General features: G+C 40.3%; 1 protein-coding gene across 1 annotated transcript in view; it reads right to left on the bottom strand.

Moving 5' to 3' along the window:
* The window catches only part of LOC135238360 (hemicentin-2-like), a 118,149-nt gene that overhangs the window by 76,505 nt on the left and 23,864 nt on the right, over positions 1–17,780 (bottom strand). Inside the window, exons 12-14 of the mRNA XM_064306149.1 lie at positions 17,175–17,453; positions 16,705–16,983; positions 14,049–14,327 (exon numbers count right to left, since the gene is read on the bottom strand). Of these exons, the coding sequence (XP_064162219.1) occupies positions 14,049–14,327; positions 16,705–16,983; positions 17,175–17,453 (837 nt within the window). The remainder of the gene's footprint in view (positions 1–14,048; positions 14,328–16,704; positions 16,984–17,174; positions 17,454–17,780) is intronic.

Consider the following 17,780-nt stretch of genomic DNA (forward strand, 5'->3'; position numbering starts at 1 on the left):
ATCACTAATACATGTTATATCTGTTCTCCTGTATACACACTACTCCTGCGCTACACTTTTAAAAATTTATTTTCACATCTTTAAATTTAAGGTTCTGTTGCTCATCAAAAAAACAGAAATATGATTTTCTAAAGATACATCTCTTTGAAGTGAAGTATCATTCTGCAAGTAAAATGCTAATATCTTGTCTCACATGTCACTGTCAGAGTATGTGGAGAGCTGATTATCTTGCGATTTTCAGTCTTTGCTTCACACCTATACTGAGCACTGTCAGACTCAATCACACGACTCAGGGTGTAAGTAGAGGACCCTTCTCCAGTATAGGAGGAGAGTGTGGTCTCCTCAGCTTCTCTTAGCTTCTTTCGAGGTATATTCCCATCGTGTGAACGGATCTGAACCCTCAACCTTACAGGTAAGACGCACAGTCTCCCCTGACCACACATTTGACCTCTGCAGATCAGCAGTCAGGACAACTTGAGCACTGGTCTCTCAAGAACAGATAATATCCCAGTGAGAACAAAGGATGTGAAATGGCTTCCTAAAACAAGCATTCAGCATTACCACCACGCACACACAGCCAATGTTTACGTATTGATTAGCAATTTCAGAAACTTTACTTGCAGCCTTACTTGCTGGTATTGATAAACAGAGCATGAATTCATGTTAGAGCAGTAAAATTAGTTTCAAATTAGAATGGCACGTGTTATTTTAATAAAACAGAAAACTTGCTCATATTTGAGGGACACGAAGATACAGCAGATTCTGAGTTTGTAGTGTAAGCACAATGTACAATTAATAAGCTGGAACCTTCTGTTTTGTTCAATATTCCCTTTGTTTCCCATAAAATGCACTTTATGGATAAAGCAGTATGAATAAGATGCACGTGAATAATAAAAATACTTGCCTGCCTTTTGTTCAAAGAACATCAAAACAACCAGTCCAACTGGAGGGAAAAAAATGAAAATGAGGGTTTTTTTTTTTTTTTTACCAATAAAGCAAATCAGCAGCACAAATGCAGTGCACAGAAACACAAAAACAGGAGAGAAACAAAATAAATTCCCAAAGCCTTCTTGTGTCATTGATGTATAGAAGGGAACAGAGGGTAATATTTGTAAGTAGGAGTGAGAGGCAGCGTTCAGCATAGTTATTTTGATGGTGAAGCCATACCATCCACTCCAGTTTTCCATGTTATTAGTACTTCATAAACATGTAACAGGTTGTGTTCAAAAAATGAGAAAGAAATGTACTTTCTGGCTAAATTATATTACTTCCACAGAACATGACAATGTTCTTATTCACACAGTGATGCATGGTGACTCATTCACACCTAGAATGCATCTTTCACAATGTTATTCTGATTCTGAGTGTGATTCCTTCTTGTTTTAATTCACTATAACAAAGACAGAATGAAAAACTCACCTATTGCTGTGGTGAACTCATGCATGTTGACCATTCTCTGCCTTGCTCTTTCTCAAACAGGTACAGCCCTGCAGCGCTGGCTGGTTTGTTAGCGGATGTGTTTCATTCTTTTAATAGAGCTGTGATCAGAAACTGGTGTGGTTAAAGTCACCTCTCATGAACCACGTAAAAAAAGCACTTCTAAAGAACTCAGACACAAACCTGCACATTCCCACATTTAAAGTGAATACCTTTCTGGAATTTTTATATTTATTTATTTATTTGTTTATTTGCTTATTTTCAATTATTTATTATGAGCATGCAGTGGTTATGAGCATGCAGCAACGTGACTACGCAATGAGAGGAGAAAGTAATGAAGACCATGATCTGCACACGAGATGAGCGTGCAGTTAGAGACAGGAAATGAGATACAAGGGAGAATACAGAGCAGTATAACCCCTTCTGCATCACACCTTTTTAAATCACAAGTCTGAAAATGACATGCCCACAATAAAATGGCTACTATCCTTGAGCCCTTTTGACTACAAGCATAATCCTGGCTCTACTGAAAGGCAACCCTTGGGAGCTTGTTTTCAAAGAGACAGAATAGCTGTAAATAAACAATACATCTGAGAGAAAGTTATAGACGCTCAACAGTGGAAGTGGAAGTTTTTTCTCACCTAAAAGATGATTTTTTACTTTATTTTTTGTGGAATGGATACAAATGCCAGGTGGGTTTAAAAATACAATGAAGCACCCACACCATTGGGCAAATCCTGGTTCAAAATTGAATACCACCAAAAATTTGCATTCTGCATTGTTTTTTTCCTAAGCTATGTCTAGCCAGGTTTCCAAAAAGGCCATTTGGAGATTCCAAAAGGACACTTGGTTACCAAATGATGTTATGGGTGTTTATAGATGGAAAATACTATATATTATATACTATGTGCTAGTTGAAGACGTTTGCGGAAATTCTCACTTTTCCTGCGCCTGTCACTCTCCACCACCCTCCCCTTGCTCTCCCCTTGCTACCTCTGGCAGCAGCAGGTCTGGAAGACTGTAGAAAATATCTACATCAGCTATCCAGTTTACTAATCCATTAACTGAAGTCCATTGATAAGTTTTTTTAACCAAATACCCCACCCCCGTAAATATTTAAAACACGCACCACAATTTCACACCACATGTATCATTCAAAATCAGGCCTACTCCTTATTTGTAAGAGTACTGAATATCACATTGCAGGCATTTGGCAGACGCTCGTATCCAGAGCAACTTGCAACATTTTACATAGCATTTACATTGCATCCGTTTATACAGCTGGATATATACTGAAGCAATGCACGTTAAGTACCTTGGTGAAGGAAACAAAGGTACTGTTCTATCTGCGAATTATGCCGCCCATGTAATAGGCTACATATATTGTGAGAATGTATTTAGTTAATAATAATACATATATTTTGAGAATGTATTTAGATGCTCACCGACATAAATCTGAATGAAGTCCTTCATTGAACAAGTCCTCTGCTTTGATGAATTCTGGTTTGTTCACTGGATCCTTGTGAAAAACACTTTACTGTATGCCGATTTCCAAACGCACAGAAGGTGAGGAACCCCGAAGTCTGTTTTGGCATCCCACTTGTTAGAATATAAGGAACCGTTGTCGCTAAATCATAGCCACCGTAAAATGGGTTATAGAGATAGAACCGTGAGTTTCACGGTATGTCGTGTTACCAGGCTGATTTAATTTCACCATAATGCAACTGAATGACTGCTAATGAACCCACTCCACGGGGTTAAGGCAAAGGCTGTTTATGTACACATTTATCAGGCCCGTATACGACTGGCTGTACCAGAGCGCTTGGAATTATTGGGTTCTCTCTGCAGATAGCATAGTTTAGTGTCATAACGCACAAAACTTTGCTAAGTCCATTGTCACTGAATAGTTCCGTATGCCGTTTATGGTCGCCGGTCGGGGCTCAGCTCTCCATCACACCACACCACCCACTTCCCGTTTCACACCAGCAAACACCGCCCCCTGCTGACGCTACAGCGCTCTGGACATTGCAGGAACGCCTCAGCACAGCTGCGTGCGCACGCAGACAGACACCCAGCCGCACCAGACGAGAGTGTAACAAGCCGCGCCTGCGGCGGATTTGTACAAGACGCCGGCTATCTTTAAAAAGGCAGCTCGCCTCGCAACCGAGAGGCAATCCACGGTAACTAGACAACATTGCCTTTTCCCCAGTTTCTAGCCAAGACCCACTCTCTCTTGGACAAGGCTGCTGCTCAAGACTGTTCCGGTGTTGTGTCGATGTGGCCTACCTTGTCGAAATGTTCTACCAGTAAATTTATCGTCATGTCTATGACCATATCGGAAGAATACTTCCGTGAGTAAACTGCGCTACTTTAGTAACTCGATAGGGAAGACGAAATGTCAGAAGACCGGCTGTAGACGCGCTGCGGGAAGACAGAATCTGCAGCTGATTTCCCTGTGAAACAGCGGGGCATCGCTTTTGTTAAACGCATTTTTTCTTTGGCTTTTACTTTCGTTTTGACACCGACGCGTGGAGTGTTACCGTGTGCGGGACATAAGCGGTACCGTGGTTGCCTATAGTAAAGCTAGAACTGGTGACTTTTTTGGGTCCTGTCTGGCTAACATTAAACTGCAGCATGAACCACAGAGGCTTCCATTTCACCTAACTGAAGTGAATTTTTCACTTATTGAAAGAAAAAACAGGGCCAATCCATAGCATCTGGGCACAATAAAATATGTTTGTTGTCTTTCATATCTGAAATAGTGACCCCTGCTTTGCTCAAGTTCATTTTTGGCTATTATAATTTTTCCTTTTAAGAGCATTAAAAAGCTTTCAACAGGTAATATGATCTTCCCAGTATATTTTCACATTAATAAAACAATGTTTTGATATACAATATGTAGTTCCTCAATCTTAAGTTGAATTATAAATGTATATTTTCTGTAACCAAGTCTATCAACATCGATAAAATACAAGCATGTATAAGTTTGTCAATTCGATTAAATAAGTCCAATCAAGTTTAAAATAGCAGTATTTTCTGTTCTAGACCAGTGGCGCCACCTAATGTTTTCTGAAGGAAATACAAATTTGAGTGATGCATTTTGAATAGTATTGTATGCTTCTACATAAAAAAATTATACTTCCCAATCATCAGTATTCTGAATGTTCCCATTAGAATTCAGAGTAATTTACACAAAAAACACATTACTTAAGCATGTCAAAAACCTTTTACATGTTTGGGCAAGCAAAACATCAGCAAGCTTTCTGTTACTTGTGGGTTAAAATTTTAATGAAATTTCTTCTGTCGTTATGAAAGAATATAACACATATGGCGAAAATGAAAGCAAAAAATAATTAGGGTGAAATCAAACGTAACATTTGAAGAATAAAGGTTAAAAATATAAGGCTTGAATGCCTTATAATTTCACAGCTATGTCGTAAGTAGTAAAAAAAAAAGCTCATGAAATGAAGCACGAGAGTGCAGTCTAAAGGTAAGCCATGTAGTCAGAGATCAATGTTCTGGATACACATACAGTACAGTCATCTCAGAAACCATGGGATGACCTTTTCCTACATTACATGAAATCCTCACTCTTTCCTTTGCGATCACAGCCATCTGCACTGGTCCTAAGCGAGATGTTTTTCTCTTCACTGGCCAGCTAAAACAAATGAGAAATAGTCACAACTACAGATTCACAGAAGCAGTGTCACAAACAGAAATATGGTCAAACCAATTCATCAAAATACACCCAGGCAGAGTTAACAGTGCATCACAGTACCTTTGATTGTTGTGAGATCTTCTGGATCCTCTTTTGGTGGGGGTACTATGAAAGCAAACACGAGATATGAGAAAGTATTAGCTTCATTCAGTCTCCAGGGCTAGCACAGCCAGAATGATCATGAAGTGGTTGAATTCTAAAATTATTGCATGATAATTCATATAAATATATGCACAAAAAACATGATTCAAAATATTATTTACTTGTATATTTTTATATATTTACTATTGAAATCTCTTAGTTGTGTCTGTTAATAATGGCACAATAATTAATTTCTTTTTTTTGTAGCAAAATTGAATCGAAATAACCACATATCATAACATTAAAAATCGTTTTCTATACTAGAACAGTGACAAATAAACACTGAAACCACTGCACATTTGCCTCATCTTATACTAGACAGAGGACAAAAAATAAAAGAGTTGTAATTTATTCATAAAATTACCACAAAATGTCATCATAGTCTCCAGGGTAGGCACAGCCTGAGGACGAGCTGAAACACCAGAATGATTATAAAAATGTTTTTTAGATGAATGAATAAATGAAAATTCATCAAAATCCCTGCTTCTGTGCATGTGTTTTTTGGTTTGTTTTTTTTGTTGCCATTTTTCTGCCGAAATTTAGGTGTTATACCAATTCCCCAGTCGATGCGCTATCCTCTGTCGGTCTGGGGAGGCCACAGGCCTCCTCCGATACATGTGGAGTCGCCAGCCGCTTCTTTTCACCTGACAGCGAGGAGTTTCACTGGGAGAGAGTAACGTGCGCAGAGATTCATGCTATCTCCCCCAGATCCCCTCCCTGCTGGACAGGCCCTGGTCAAGGCCCATATCAGATTCAGTGTTAGGGCGATTGCCAGGGTCAGGGTCAGGGTCTGAGTCGGGGGCAGGATTTCTCGACCTGAGAGCAGGAGGGCGACCTCTGCGCGGGGGACAGGCGACCTCTTCGCGGGGGACAAGCGACCTCTACAGGCGAATCCATGTCAACGCGAGCCAGCTACAAGCGGTCTACTGTTACATAGTCAGACCTAACACCGATGTCCAAAATGAACAAATTGTCCCCAGACTCCAAAACTCGAAACGGCCCATCGTGAGGGGTTGAAAGGGCTACAGTATTCACCCTAAACACGAAACGCAGGCATCATCGCAACCCTGGGAGAACTGTGGGAGCGCGCAAACTGTGATCGCTCGGGGCACTGGGGCAAATGACTCCGCGCTGTCCCGCAGAACCGAGCGCTGGCGCGTGGCTGACCAAGGGACCCAACAGTTGGGTAGGAACTCCCCTGGGACGCGCAAAGGTTGCCCGTAAACCAGGTCTGCAGACGATGCCATCAGATCAGCCTTAGGGGCCGTCCTAAGACCAAGTAGGACCCACGGAAGCCTATCAAACCAAGCATCCCCTTGGAGCGCAGCACGGAGGAACACCTTCAATGAGCGATGAACACGCTCTCACATTCCGTTAGCCTGAGGGTGACAAGCCGTGGTCCAATCCAGCGTGACCCCCAACTGGCGAGCGATCACCGCCCACAACTCTGATGTGAACTGAGCCCCGCGGTCAGAGGACAAATCAGCCCTGACCACGAAGCGCGAGACCCACAAACCGACGAAAGCTTGAGCGACCTCAGCAGTGGTGGAAGATGTCAGCAGTATTACCTCCGGCCAACGTGTGGTCCTGTCTACGCGAGTCAGATCCAATCAAATCCCCGTTCGTTACCAAAAATTGAAGGCACTAGCCAATCAGGGAGCGCATCGCTACCAAGAATTGAAAGACTCGGCCAGTCAGGGCGCGTATGTCTACTAAGAGTTTACCAAGAATTAACCAATCGCTTTCTGGAGTATCTCGGGCTGAGAGCATAAAGCGCTAGCCAGCGCTACGCTACTACCATCAACACAACGCACACAGCACTCATACGCCGGTATATGCACTTATTATAGCTAGCTACCTCTACAGCATTTCCAGTAATACGGGAGTATGCAGCTGAAATCCTCTATGGAAAGCAACCTCACAGCGATCTTACCTACGATCAGTAGGTAATGTTGTGCTTCATTTCGGGGTGTTTATTCCGCTGGAAAAGAGAGAGAGCCAACTTTTTTTTTTTAGTCAGTGACATTTCCTTCTGAGGTCTACAACGGCAATCGCCACCACGACATTTATTTTGCCTTTTTTGTATAGATATTTCCATGGATAAAATTGCATTTATTATTATTATTTATTGATAAAAACATTTACTTCATATCCAGGGAGGTAGCCAACTACTTGAAAGTTAGATTACATGTGTAGCTGTTTACTAATACAATTGCATTTCAGGCTGGAAAATAACCCGTTAAACCAGAGAAATTCCTCAGTTGTCGTAGAATCTTTCACAATTTCAATGTCTTTCGCAACACAATGTATCAAGGCTGGCAGCGTCGGCATAGCAACCGATGCTGTAACGACACTATGCCACAATGGCTATAGCAGCTGTTTTAGAATGTCATTGTGTGACACACGACAGCGCCATCTATTGGTTGCTGAAGGAAACATAGACGTGCATAATGCAGTTGTACGCTTAAACATGAAAATGGATACTAGGTGTAGGGCAGTTCACATAAGTCTGCCTCTTATCAGACCCTCAGAGGAAAACAGACTGTTTATTGTGCTGACAGGGAGTCAGTAAATGTGATAGAGCGGCAGTGCTCAGCAGCAAAACATCAGACTGGATCAGCATTATGTAAAACTTAAGGTTCTCCATGACAGTGTAGTCATATTTTGTATTGTTGGAAAGCTGATGTCATGTGGAACAAGTTGGTGTCTCAGCTACAAAGGTTAATCTAGTACGATATATTTACAGAGATAGCATACACAGGATTCATTGTTGTACTGTTATGTCAGGATTGTTACTTTATTTAATGGCTTGAGGGTTTTTCTTTATAATAATAATAATAAGTCTGTTTACATAGCACCTTTCAAGAGCAGACGTCACAAAGTGCTTTACAATAAAATCAACAACAAAAGGCAAGAGAAAACAGATCACAATCCAAAATCACAAACCAACAACATGATAAAACAAGATAAAATTCTTTTTTTATTTTTCTAAAAACAAATAAAACAAAAGCAAGTCTAAAAAATGGGTCTTAAGCTGCTTTTTAAAGGAGTCCACCTGTCCACAATTCTTAAGTCCAATGGGAGAGAGTTCCAGAGTTTCGGAGCTATAACCTCAAAAGCACAGTCTCCTTTTGTTTTGAGCCTGGAGCGAGGAACAACCAACAAACCCTGATCAGAGGACCTTAGATTCCTACTGGGCTTATATGGCTGCAGTAGCTCTTTAATGTAGACAGGTGCCTGACCATGCAAGGCTCTGCAAACAATTACAAAAATCTTGAAATGGATTCTGAATTTGATAGGAAGCCAGTGTAGAGATTTCAGGATTGGCATTACGTGAGACCTTTTGGGGGACCTGGTCAGGAGCTTAGCAGCAGCATTTTGGACCAGTTGTAAGCGGTGAAGGGATGTCTTACTAAGACAGGTGAAAAGGGAATTGCAGTAATCAAGATGTGAGGAAATAAATGCATGTATAATCATCTCCAACTCAGCTGTGGAGACAATGGGCCTGAGTTTGGCAATGTTTCTCAGCTGGTAGAAGCAGGAGCAAACCAAGCAATTTACATGCTGGTCAAAACTCAATGCCTAGGCCATAGAAATGCCTAGATTACAGAGGGTGGGTTTAACAGAAGCGGATAAAGAGCCAAGACATTCCATCACCTTCAGGACAACGCCATCTGGAGCAGAAATAAGAACTTCTATTTTTTCAGTATTTAGCTGCAGAAAATTTTCTGCCGTCCAATCTTTTACAGAGTCGAGCCAATTCAGTAGAACAGCCAGTCCTGAAACATTTTGAGGCTTAAACGAAAAGTATAATTGAATATCGTCTGTATAACAATGGAAGGAGACATTAAAATTGCTTATTATCTGCCCGAGAGGAAGCAAGTACAATATAAACAGCAGGGGGCCTGGGACAGAACCTTGGGGAACACCACAAAAAAAAGATTCAGCTGATGAGACATAATTATGGATTGTAACCGAGAAAGTCCTGTCTGACAGGTACAAGGAAAACCAATCCAAAGCTGATCCAGAAATACCCACCCACTGCCTGAGCCTCTCAATCAAAATACGGTGGGTACACCGTATCAAAAGCAGACCTGAGATCTAACAGAACCAATACAGAACATTCTCCTGCATCACCCTTCATTAGCAGATCATTTGATACTCTGAGAAGAGCTGTTTCTGTTGAGTGCAACCGACGGAAGCCAGACTGAAACGTCTCTAAAATGTTGTGCTCGTCTAAGACAGCTGTTAGCTGCTTAGCAACCACTTTTTCTAAGACCTTAGCTATAAAAGGTCATTTAGAAATAGGCCTGTAGTATATACCTTTTTATATAAGGAGAGAAGTGCAATGGTTCAGAGAGACTTGTCAACAGTCTCCAGCGCATATGCATATGCGTATAGACATTTCACCTCACTTGCACATTGATTTGTCTACACAACTTGCATATTCGTTCTCACTTACTAATGATACACGACAATTGACCTATCCTATGCATAGTGCTAGCAGGATACACAATGCATTTATGCAGGCTACACAAGCAAGTCACCTCCACGTCAACCATGATAGACAGCGATCCATATTGAGCCACACTACTGGTGGACAGCGTTCTCCTTTTCTATACCGAACCGTTAGCCCAAATGAATGGTTAAAACATTATATAATCAAGATAACATTAAATTAAATCCGTTGCAGTAAAACTACATGCATTCCTTTGCCACTCAGATACTTCTGCTGTTTCGTTTGCAGAGGGGTTTCTTACAGTTGGCGACCTCGATGTTATAAGTTCTGTTGGTGACCTGTTTGGTGTATCTGAGGGGTTTCTTACATAGGTGATCATCAGTATTCTGAATATTCCTGCTAGAATGCAGAGTCATTTACACCATTAAAAAAAACACATTAATTTAGCTTGACAAAAACTTTTACATGTATTTGGGAAGAAAAACATCAGAAAGATTTCAGTTTCCTGGGGGTTAAAATTTAGTTTAAATTTCTCCTGTCATTATGTAAAGAATATCACACATATGGCTAAAATTTAAGAAAAAATAAAAATTAGGATACAATCAAACTATGTATGTTGTAATATATAAATAAAAAAGCACAAATAAAAGCTTTTAAGCTGAAATAAAATCAAGCACATGTCCCCAACATAAAGGTAAGCCGTGTACTCTGGGATCAGTGCTTTGGATACACCTACAGTGATACATCTTTTATTTAATGTATGAAAATGACATTTTCCTTCATTACATAAAATCCTCATTCTTTCCTTTGCGATCACAGCCATCTGCGCTGGTCCTGAGCAAGATGATTTTCCTCTTCACTGGCCAGCTAAAACAAATGAGAAATAGTCACAACTACAGATTCAGAGAAGCAATATCACAAACAGAAATATGGGCAAACCAATCATCAAAATACAGCCAAGCCGAGTTTACAGAGCATCGCAGTACCTTTGAATGATGTGAGATCTTCTGAATTCTGTTTTGGTGGGAGTACTATGAAAGCAAACAAGAGATGTGAAAAAGGATTAATGAATATACATGTTGACATAAGTGTCAGTCATTATGGAAGCAAACTCGTTGAATTGGCATATATTAAAATGTAACAATGTATTCAGGCAACCAAGTCACATAGTCATGCATCTACAGATAATGATTATGCATTACATTTTTTTTACATACATTATGAATTAGCATCAATTAAAAATAAAATGAAAACAAAGAAAGAATTGGATAAAGATAGTACCTTCAGTCTTTGTTTTCAGGTCCAGAATAGAATAAAGTTCAATTCTGTAAGCAGCTACAAATACAATATAAATATAATGAATTAAATAACAAAAAATTCTGAGAAAAAGGCACTAAATTACAGAATTAACGGTCAATTTACTGGTATGCTGTAAAAATTAATTGAATTCAGTAATACCTTTTTGCATATAAATACTAATTTATCAAAAAACACATGACATCCAAATTTATTTTATAATTGTGTACTCAAAGGTGAATGAGGGATAATGCCTTTTTTGTCATTGTTGGATTTTCTTTCCAAACAGGAAACAATATCTATGCTCAGAAGGATTTGTGGTATCAGAACCTGAAGTAAAAGTTCATTATGAAAAGACCTTTTTCAATAAAATGGTCTAACAATACATCATAAATTATGAAATACCATTTGCTTCAGTGGATTGTTCTTCATTACTGACATCCTCATACAGGTTTTCTGAAATACACATTGTAAGGCAGAGAAAAAGTAACATAACATAACTGGCCATTCAGCCCAACAGTGTTCGCCATTTTCCTACCACTAAAGTGTACTTGGTGTACTTACCTACAAACTAGATGGCATCTAGCACCATATCAAACCTGGCCTTGAGAACCCCCAGAGTTTCTGCCTCTACTACACGACACGGCAAGCTATTCCACACAGTGACTATTTACTGCCTGGGTGAAAAAACACTTTATAATGTCTGTGCGGAAGTTGGCTCTTGCTAATTTCCATTTATACCCCCTCGTTCTAGCTTTTATCTTTCATATCAGGAACCAATTTGGTTGCCCTTCTCTGAACAATTTCTTTTATATCTTTGTTCTACTACAGTCCCCAGAACTGTACACAATACTCTACACTGTACACAAGTGTGGTCTGACAAAGGTATTGTGGTCTGTAAAGGTAAGTACGATATTCAATAAGTAGGTGAAGATTAGATGGGTGGACAGACTTCATCTTGTATGGGTCTCCTGTGAGACAAAGACATTCACAGCACAAAATGACTCACTAAGAGGTCAGATATATTAACAAGGGGAAATGGAAACAGTACATTTCTCACCTGTGGGTGGCTTTGACAAAAACATGTCATTCTGTGGTGTCATCTTGTAAGCTGTTTAACAAAGTGGAATACACACACATGGGATAGAGGCAGTCAGTTAATTTAAACAATGGTAGTTTTCTGTATTTTTGTTTCTATACATATTTAAACAATACGTTCAGTACTTCAGATAATACTGTCTGTAGCCCATATTGCACGTTTTCCCTACGCCTACATTTCCTGTGTTCAATATAAAACCAAGTCATTTGAATGAGGACTCTCCACAACATGTGTTGACATATGTGGAACAGTGAACAGAGCAGCAGTGTAGTACCATGGGGAAGGAACTCCACTTGTAAACTTGCAGGTTTGATTCCAAAGAACCACACTGCCAAAGGTACCCTTGATCAACGCACTTAATCTGGATTGCTTTAGTATGGAATCCAGCTGTATAAATTGGAACTATGTTAAAATGCAGTAGTTCTGTACATTGCTGTGGTAAATGCCTGTAATGTAAAAGAAACGCAATGAGCTGGTAGCACAATTCACACTCACCCAACTTCCTTTTCTTTCTCAGGCAAACACAGCCCAAGACTGTGAGGATGAGTCCGAGCAAGAGTGAGCTGGCCACAGAAACCAGAACTTTCCGCTTTAGGACTGACAGACAAGGGAACACAAAACAAAGGGAGGGACCCAAAATCATGCAACTCATTATAAATGACCAGCATTATGACCTGTAATGGCTGAACTACATTGGCTGCATTAGCTGCATGGATTGGCTTCGACTGCTTATCCTTAAGCTCAAAATACCATGGTGCACTGTGGAGTACTGACTGAGTCTATTGCAAACAAGATAGCGTGATTTTCTTTCACATGCTGTGCTCACCACGAGTGCTTGAAGGGTGGTGGAGGAAGTGGTCTTGGGTGAGGCACATTTCATTAATACCCTGACAAAAGGAGTGGAACTCACCAATGTTGTTTTCTCTAAATCCCTCGCTGATCTCTGTGTAAGACGGTTGGCCTGTTCGGTTTCCTCTGCATTTATATTCACTGCTGAAAGAGTAGTTTCCAGCGGTGAGTGTGAGTCTGTCCCCACTGGTGTCCAGTGGAAGATGCCGTCCGTCTCTGTACCACGTGTAGTTCCACTCAGCAGAGCTCCCCTCAACCTGACACCTCAGAGTCAGACTGTCTGACCTGAAGATCTCTGTCCATGCAGTCTCCAGAGTCAGCACAGCCTGAGGACGAGCTGAAACGCCACAATGATTAGGAAATGGTTGATTAGAGCATCGTGCACAACTATAAATTATAATACATCAAAACGCCATGCCCAAAACATGATTGAAAATATCACTTATTTGGTGCATGTATGTTTGCACTTCGATGTCGCTGCTTGCCCGGTGGCATTGTAATGTTTAAACAGGCAAGGGCCTTCCCCAATAGTGTAGGAGAAGCACAGAATAGTCTAGAATGTGATTGTATTCTGTAGAATTAAAATTAGCCTTCACTAGAACTAAGGGGCCTAGCCCAAACAATGAAAAACATCCCCAGACCAAAGAGTGTCCAGATACTTTTGGTCATATACCGTATAGAAAATTTCGGAATTATTTGCTTTATCATATACTAGACTGAGAAATAAAACAGTAAAATGTATTTCTTATGTTACCAGTTATGCTGAGCTGGAGACCATATAATAAACCATATAATAAAGTTATTTGTTATGTAACAGATGATTGCTCACCCAGCAATCACCCAGACCATACAATACAATAAAATACAATACAATAAGCTCTTATATAGCGCTCTTCATGCATACATCCCAGGGTGCTTTACAAAAAATAAATAAATAACCAACCTAAAAAGTCAAAACTAAGAGGAATAGGCACATGAGAATCATGGTACGTATAAATTAACATAAATATAGGTCTGTGTAGTTTTCACAGCACAGCAACATTACTCACCATCTACAGTCAGGGTCACATCTTTGCTCATTTCAGTGTAAACAGCTCTTCCTGGTATTCCTCCTCTGCAGGAGTATCTTCCTCTGTGTGACTGATCTAGAGCTGGGATTGTGTACTCATTTCCTCTGGAGAGCGCACTGTTGATAGGGGCTCCATCTTTGTACCACAGATAACTCCACTCAGTCTGACGGGACTGAATCTCACATTTGAGAGTCACATAGTCAGTGGGGTAGAACTTCCTCCATGCAGGGTTCAGGGTTAGCACAGCAGGCGGTGGAGCTGCCAGTACAGGACACAATCAAACCCAGCACTGGGACAAAAAATTTTCAATTTCTATCTACAATAACACAAAAATATGACTTGTACTTAAAAATAGTCTTAGACATGACTTTTCTTAAAATATTCTTAATTTGGATTTAATTACAATTAAATTAATTATTGGAAGTCTATCTAATCATTGTGCAGTCAGAGGTGGAGGGGTGGGAGAGAAGTGCCTATTTTACTTGCCTGTAATGCATGTAAAATAGGCATTAAGTTGCAAGAAATATTGCAAAGAAGGAGTTAAGCTTAAATGTGCAAGGTCAAGTAAACATTGAGGCAAAAAGATTATTCCCAGTGAGGAATTGCAAAGCAGCTTTAAGATTTCCAGTTGCAGTTTTCAGTACACACTCAGAAGGCAGAAGACAAATATCTTGTGCTGTGTAGCAAGAGAAACTGTCATAAAACTACACCACAACTTACAGGAAGAACTCAATGCTACTAGAGAGAAACCAGTTCCCCTGATTACAGTGAAATGGCAACTACGATCATACAAAAAAACATGCAAAAATGTTCAGACAGCAAATGTTTATGCATTTGTGCTTGTATGCAAGTACAATGAAAATAATATTGATTTTGTTTTTGTATGTGTGTGTCTGTGTGTGTAGACATGCATGTGCTCATGTGCGTTTGTATGCATGTACAGTAATGGCACTACGATTTATTTTATTTTAGTTGTACCAGGTGAAGGTGAACTGTAAAAGTAACATTAAATAACATTACATAATAATTAGCTGTATCATATACTAGACTGATAAAAAGCAGTGAAATGTATTTCTTATGTTACCAGTTATGCTGAGCTGGAGAGAGTCACTGTACGGTGTGTAGAAAGCGGGTCTCCCTCTCCCTGCTCGGCACCAGTACTCTCCACCATGTGAAACTGCAGCAGAGTGGATGGTGTAACGGGACCCGTCAGTGCTGCTGGAGTCAGTGCTGGTCAGTGCTGCTCCCCGTGTTTTTTTGAACCAGAGATACTCCCAGCCAGCAGGATCAGTGCCAGCCTTACAGCTCAGGGTCACTGTATCTCTTGTGAAGATCTCTCCACTGGGGGGCTCCAGAGTCAGCAGCGGTTTGGGGGCCTCCCCTACAAAACATGTATCATTTCACCCGCAGGTTAAAACACATCATTTAATATTGTTGGTGGGGGGGTGAACATACATTTCAGATGCTACTTTAAGACACAAACCATAATAAACAGGCCACAAACAACAATCCACAACATTACATTTAAAGTAAAAAAATTTAGCATAAATTGAAATACTACATTTTAATTATTACATTTGTATCATTATGTAATAAATGAGATCTTACCGTTAACTTTGAGTGCAACCATATTGCTGCCGCCAGTATAAAGTACTCTTTCCTTATGCTGTCCTTTGCACGTGTATGTTCCTGCGTCTGACTGAGCAGCAGACAGGATCTCATAGGTGTCCTCAGCTGTGCCCACAGGAAGTTCTCGTCCATCTCTGTACCATTTATGTATCCACACAGGAGAGGGGTCCTGAATGTCACAGTGCAGAGTCGCTCTCTCTCTGTTAAAGATGTTTGTCCATCCAGTCTGTAGAGTCAGAACCGCGGGTGGGAGTGCTGGACAGACCAGGAAACAAAGTGCAAGATGAAGATGGAGTCACAGGAATACCTCTTTTCATCAATCGCTCAATTGCATTCTGTCCAGTGGGGGGTTGTGTAGAGTTCTATCGAGCGGGGGGGGGGGGGGCATTTGTTTTGGATTCTGTCCAGAAGAGTGTAATAGGGCATGCAAGAAATAGTGATGTAAATAGTGATGTAACTGGAAGGGCTACGCATGCATATTACAGATAATTATGAAAGATATGGACTACATCTCAATTTATTGTTGCCCCTAACTTACAAATGCATTGCTGCAAATGCTGGCTTTTATTCACAATCAAAAATTGATAAGTAAACGTTGATCATTTCTGAATGAGTAAAAGTGTGTTTATTAAGATAAAATGAAAGCCCTCATTTAATTGTAAGTCAAAATTAAGTTTGAGTGAAGACTGAATCTAGGGCAGTGTGTGCCTTCAACTGCAGTGTGCACAATTAGAATGTTGTTACACTTTAGGAGCATCAATGCGAACAGGCATCACAATGGTGACAGTCTGACAAACGAACTTCCTTTTCAGTCACTAATACATGATGCTCTTTCTGTTCTAGTGTGCTGACGTTATTTAGTTTTAAAAGTATAACTTTTTGTTTTTGTTAATGTCAGAGTCATGTTTGTGTTAAAATGCCACTATGATTTATTTCATGTTAGTTGTAGTAAATAATGAATTTCAATTATTAAATTTGTATTTTTATGTAATAAATGACAGCTTACCAGAAACTTTGAGTGTGATCGCGTTACTTCTGCGGCGAGTGTACAGTACTCTTTCCTTATGCTGTCCTTTACATGTGTATGTTCCTGAGTCTGACTGAGCAGCAGACAGGATCTCATAGGTGTCCTCAGCTGTGCTCACAGGAAGTTCTTGCCCATCTCTGTACCATTTATGCATCCACACAGGAGAGCGGTCCTGAATGTCACAGTGCAGAGCCGCTCTCTCTGTGTTAAAAATGTTTGTCCATCCAGTCCGTAGAGTCAGAACCACGGGTGGGAGAGCTGGACAGATCAGGAAACAAAGTACAAGACGAAGATGGAGTCACAGAAACACCTGCTTCTCAACACCTCTCTACACAGTATTACAGAGTTTTAAAAAAAGGAGTCATTTCCAAGTACTGAAAATTACTACACTCATACATGAACATAAATATATGTATAACATATTTTCACAGCACAACAACATTACTCACCATCTACGGTCAGAGTCACATCTTTGCTCATTTCAGTGTAAACATCTCTTCCTGGTAAACCTCCTCTGCAGGAGTATCTTCCTCTGTGTGACTGATCTAGAGCTGGGATTGTTAACTCATCTTCTCTGGAGAGCCCACTCTTCATATAGGCTCCATCTCTGTACCACAGATAACTCCACCCAGTCTGACGGGGCTGAATCTCACATTTGAGAGTCACTTTCTCAGTGGGGTAGAACTTCCTCCATGCAGGGTTCAGGGTTAGCACAGCAGGCGGTGGAGCTGCCAGTACAGGACACAATTAAACCAGCACTGGGACAAAGAACTTCACCTCCTCAGAAATACTTTTTTTTCTTCTTCTTCTTAATTTCAGTCTTTTCAGCAGGGGTTCAGGAATTTTCCTGGTACATGTATTCATAAATCAGTGAACATTTCTATGCTGACATAAAATGTTCATTTTCCAGTGTAAAGTTTTAATTTAGCAAAGTGCCTTGGTTAATAGCATCTACTAAGTGTCAAGATACAAACAAAATTAGTTATAATGAAGCTCCACCTGTCTCTGTGCCAGTTTTACAGTCACAAGAGTATAATAAGGCATGCAAAAATAGT

Source organism: Anguilla rostrata, chromosome 13, assembly GCF_018555375.3.
Source record: "Anguilla rostrata isolate EN2019 chromosome 13, ASM1855537v3, whole genome shotgun sequence".
Taxonomy (NCBI): Eukaryota; Metazoa; Chordata; class Actinopteri; order Anguilliformes; family Anguillidae; genus Anguilla; species Anguilla rostrata.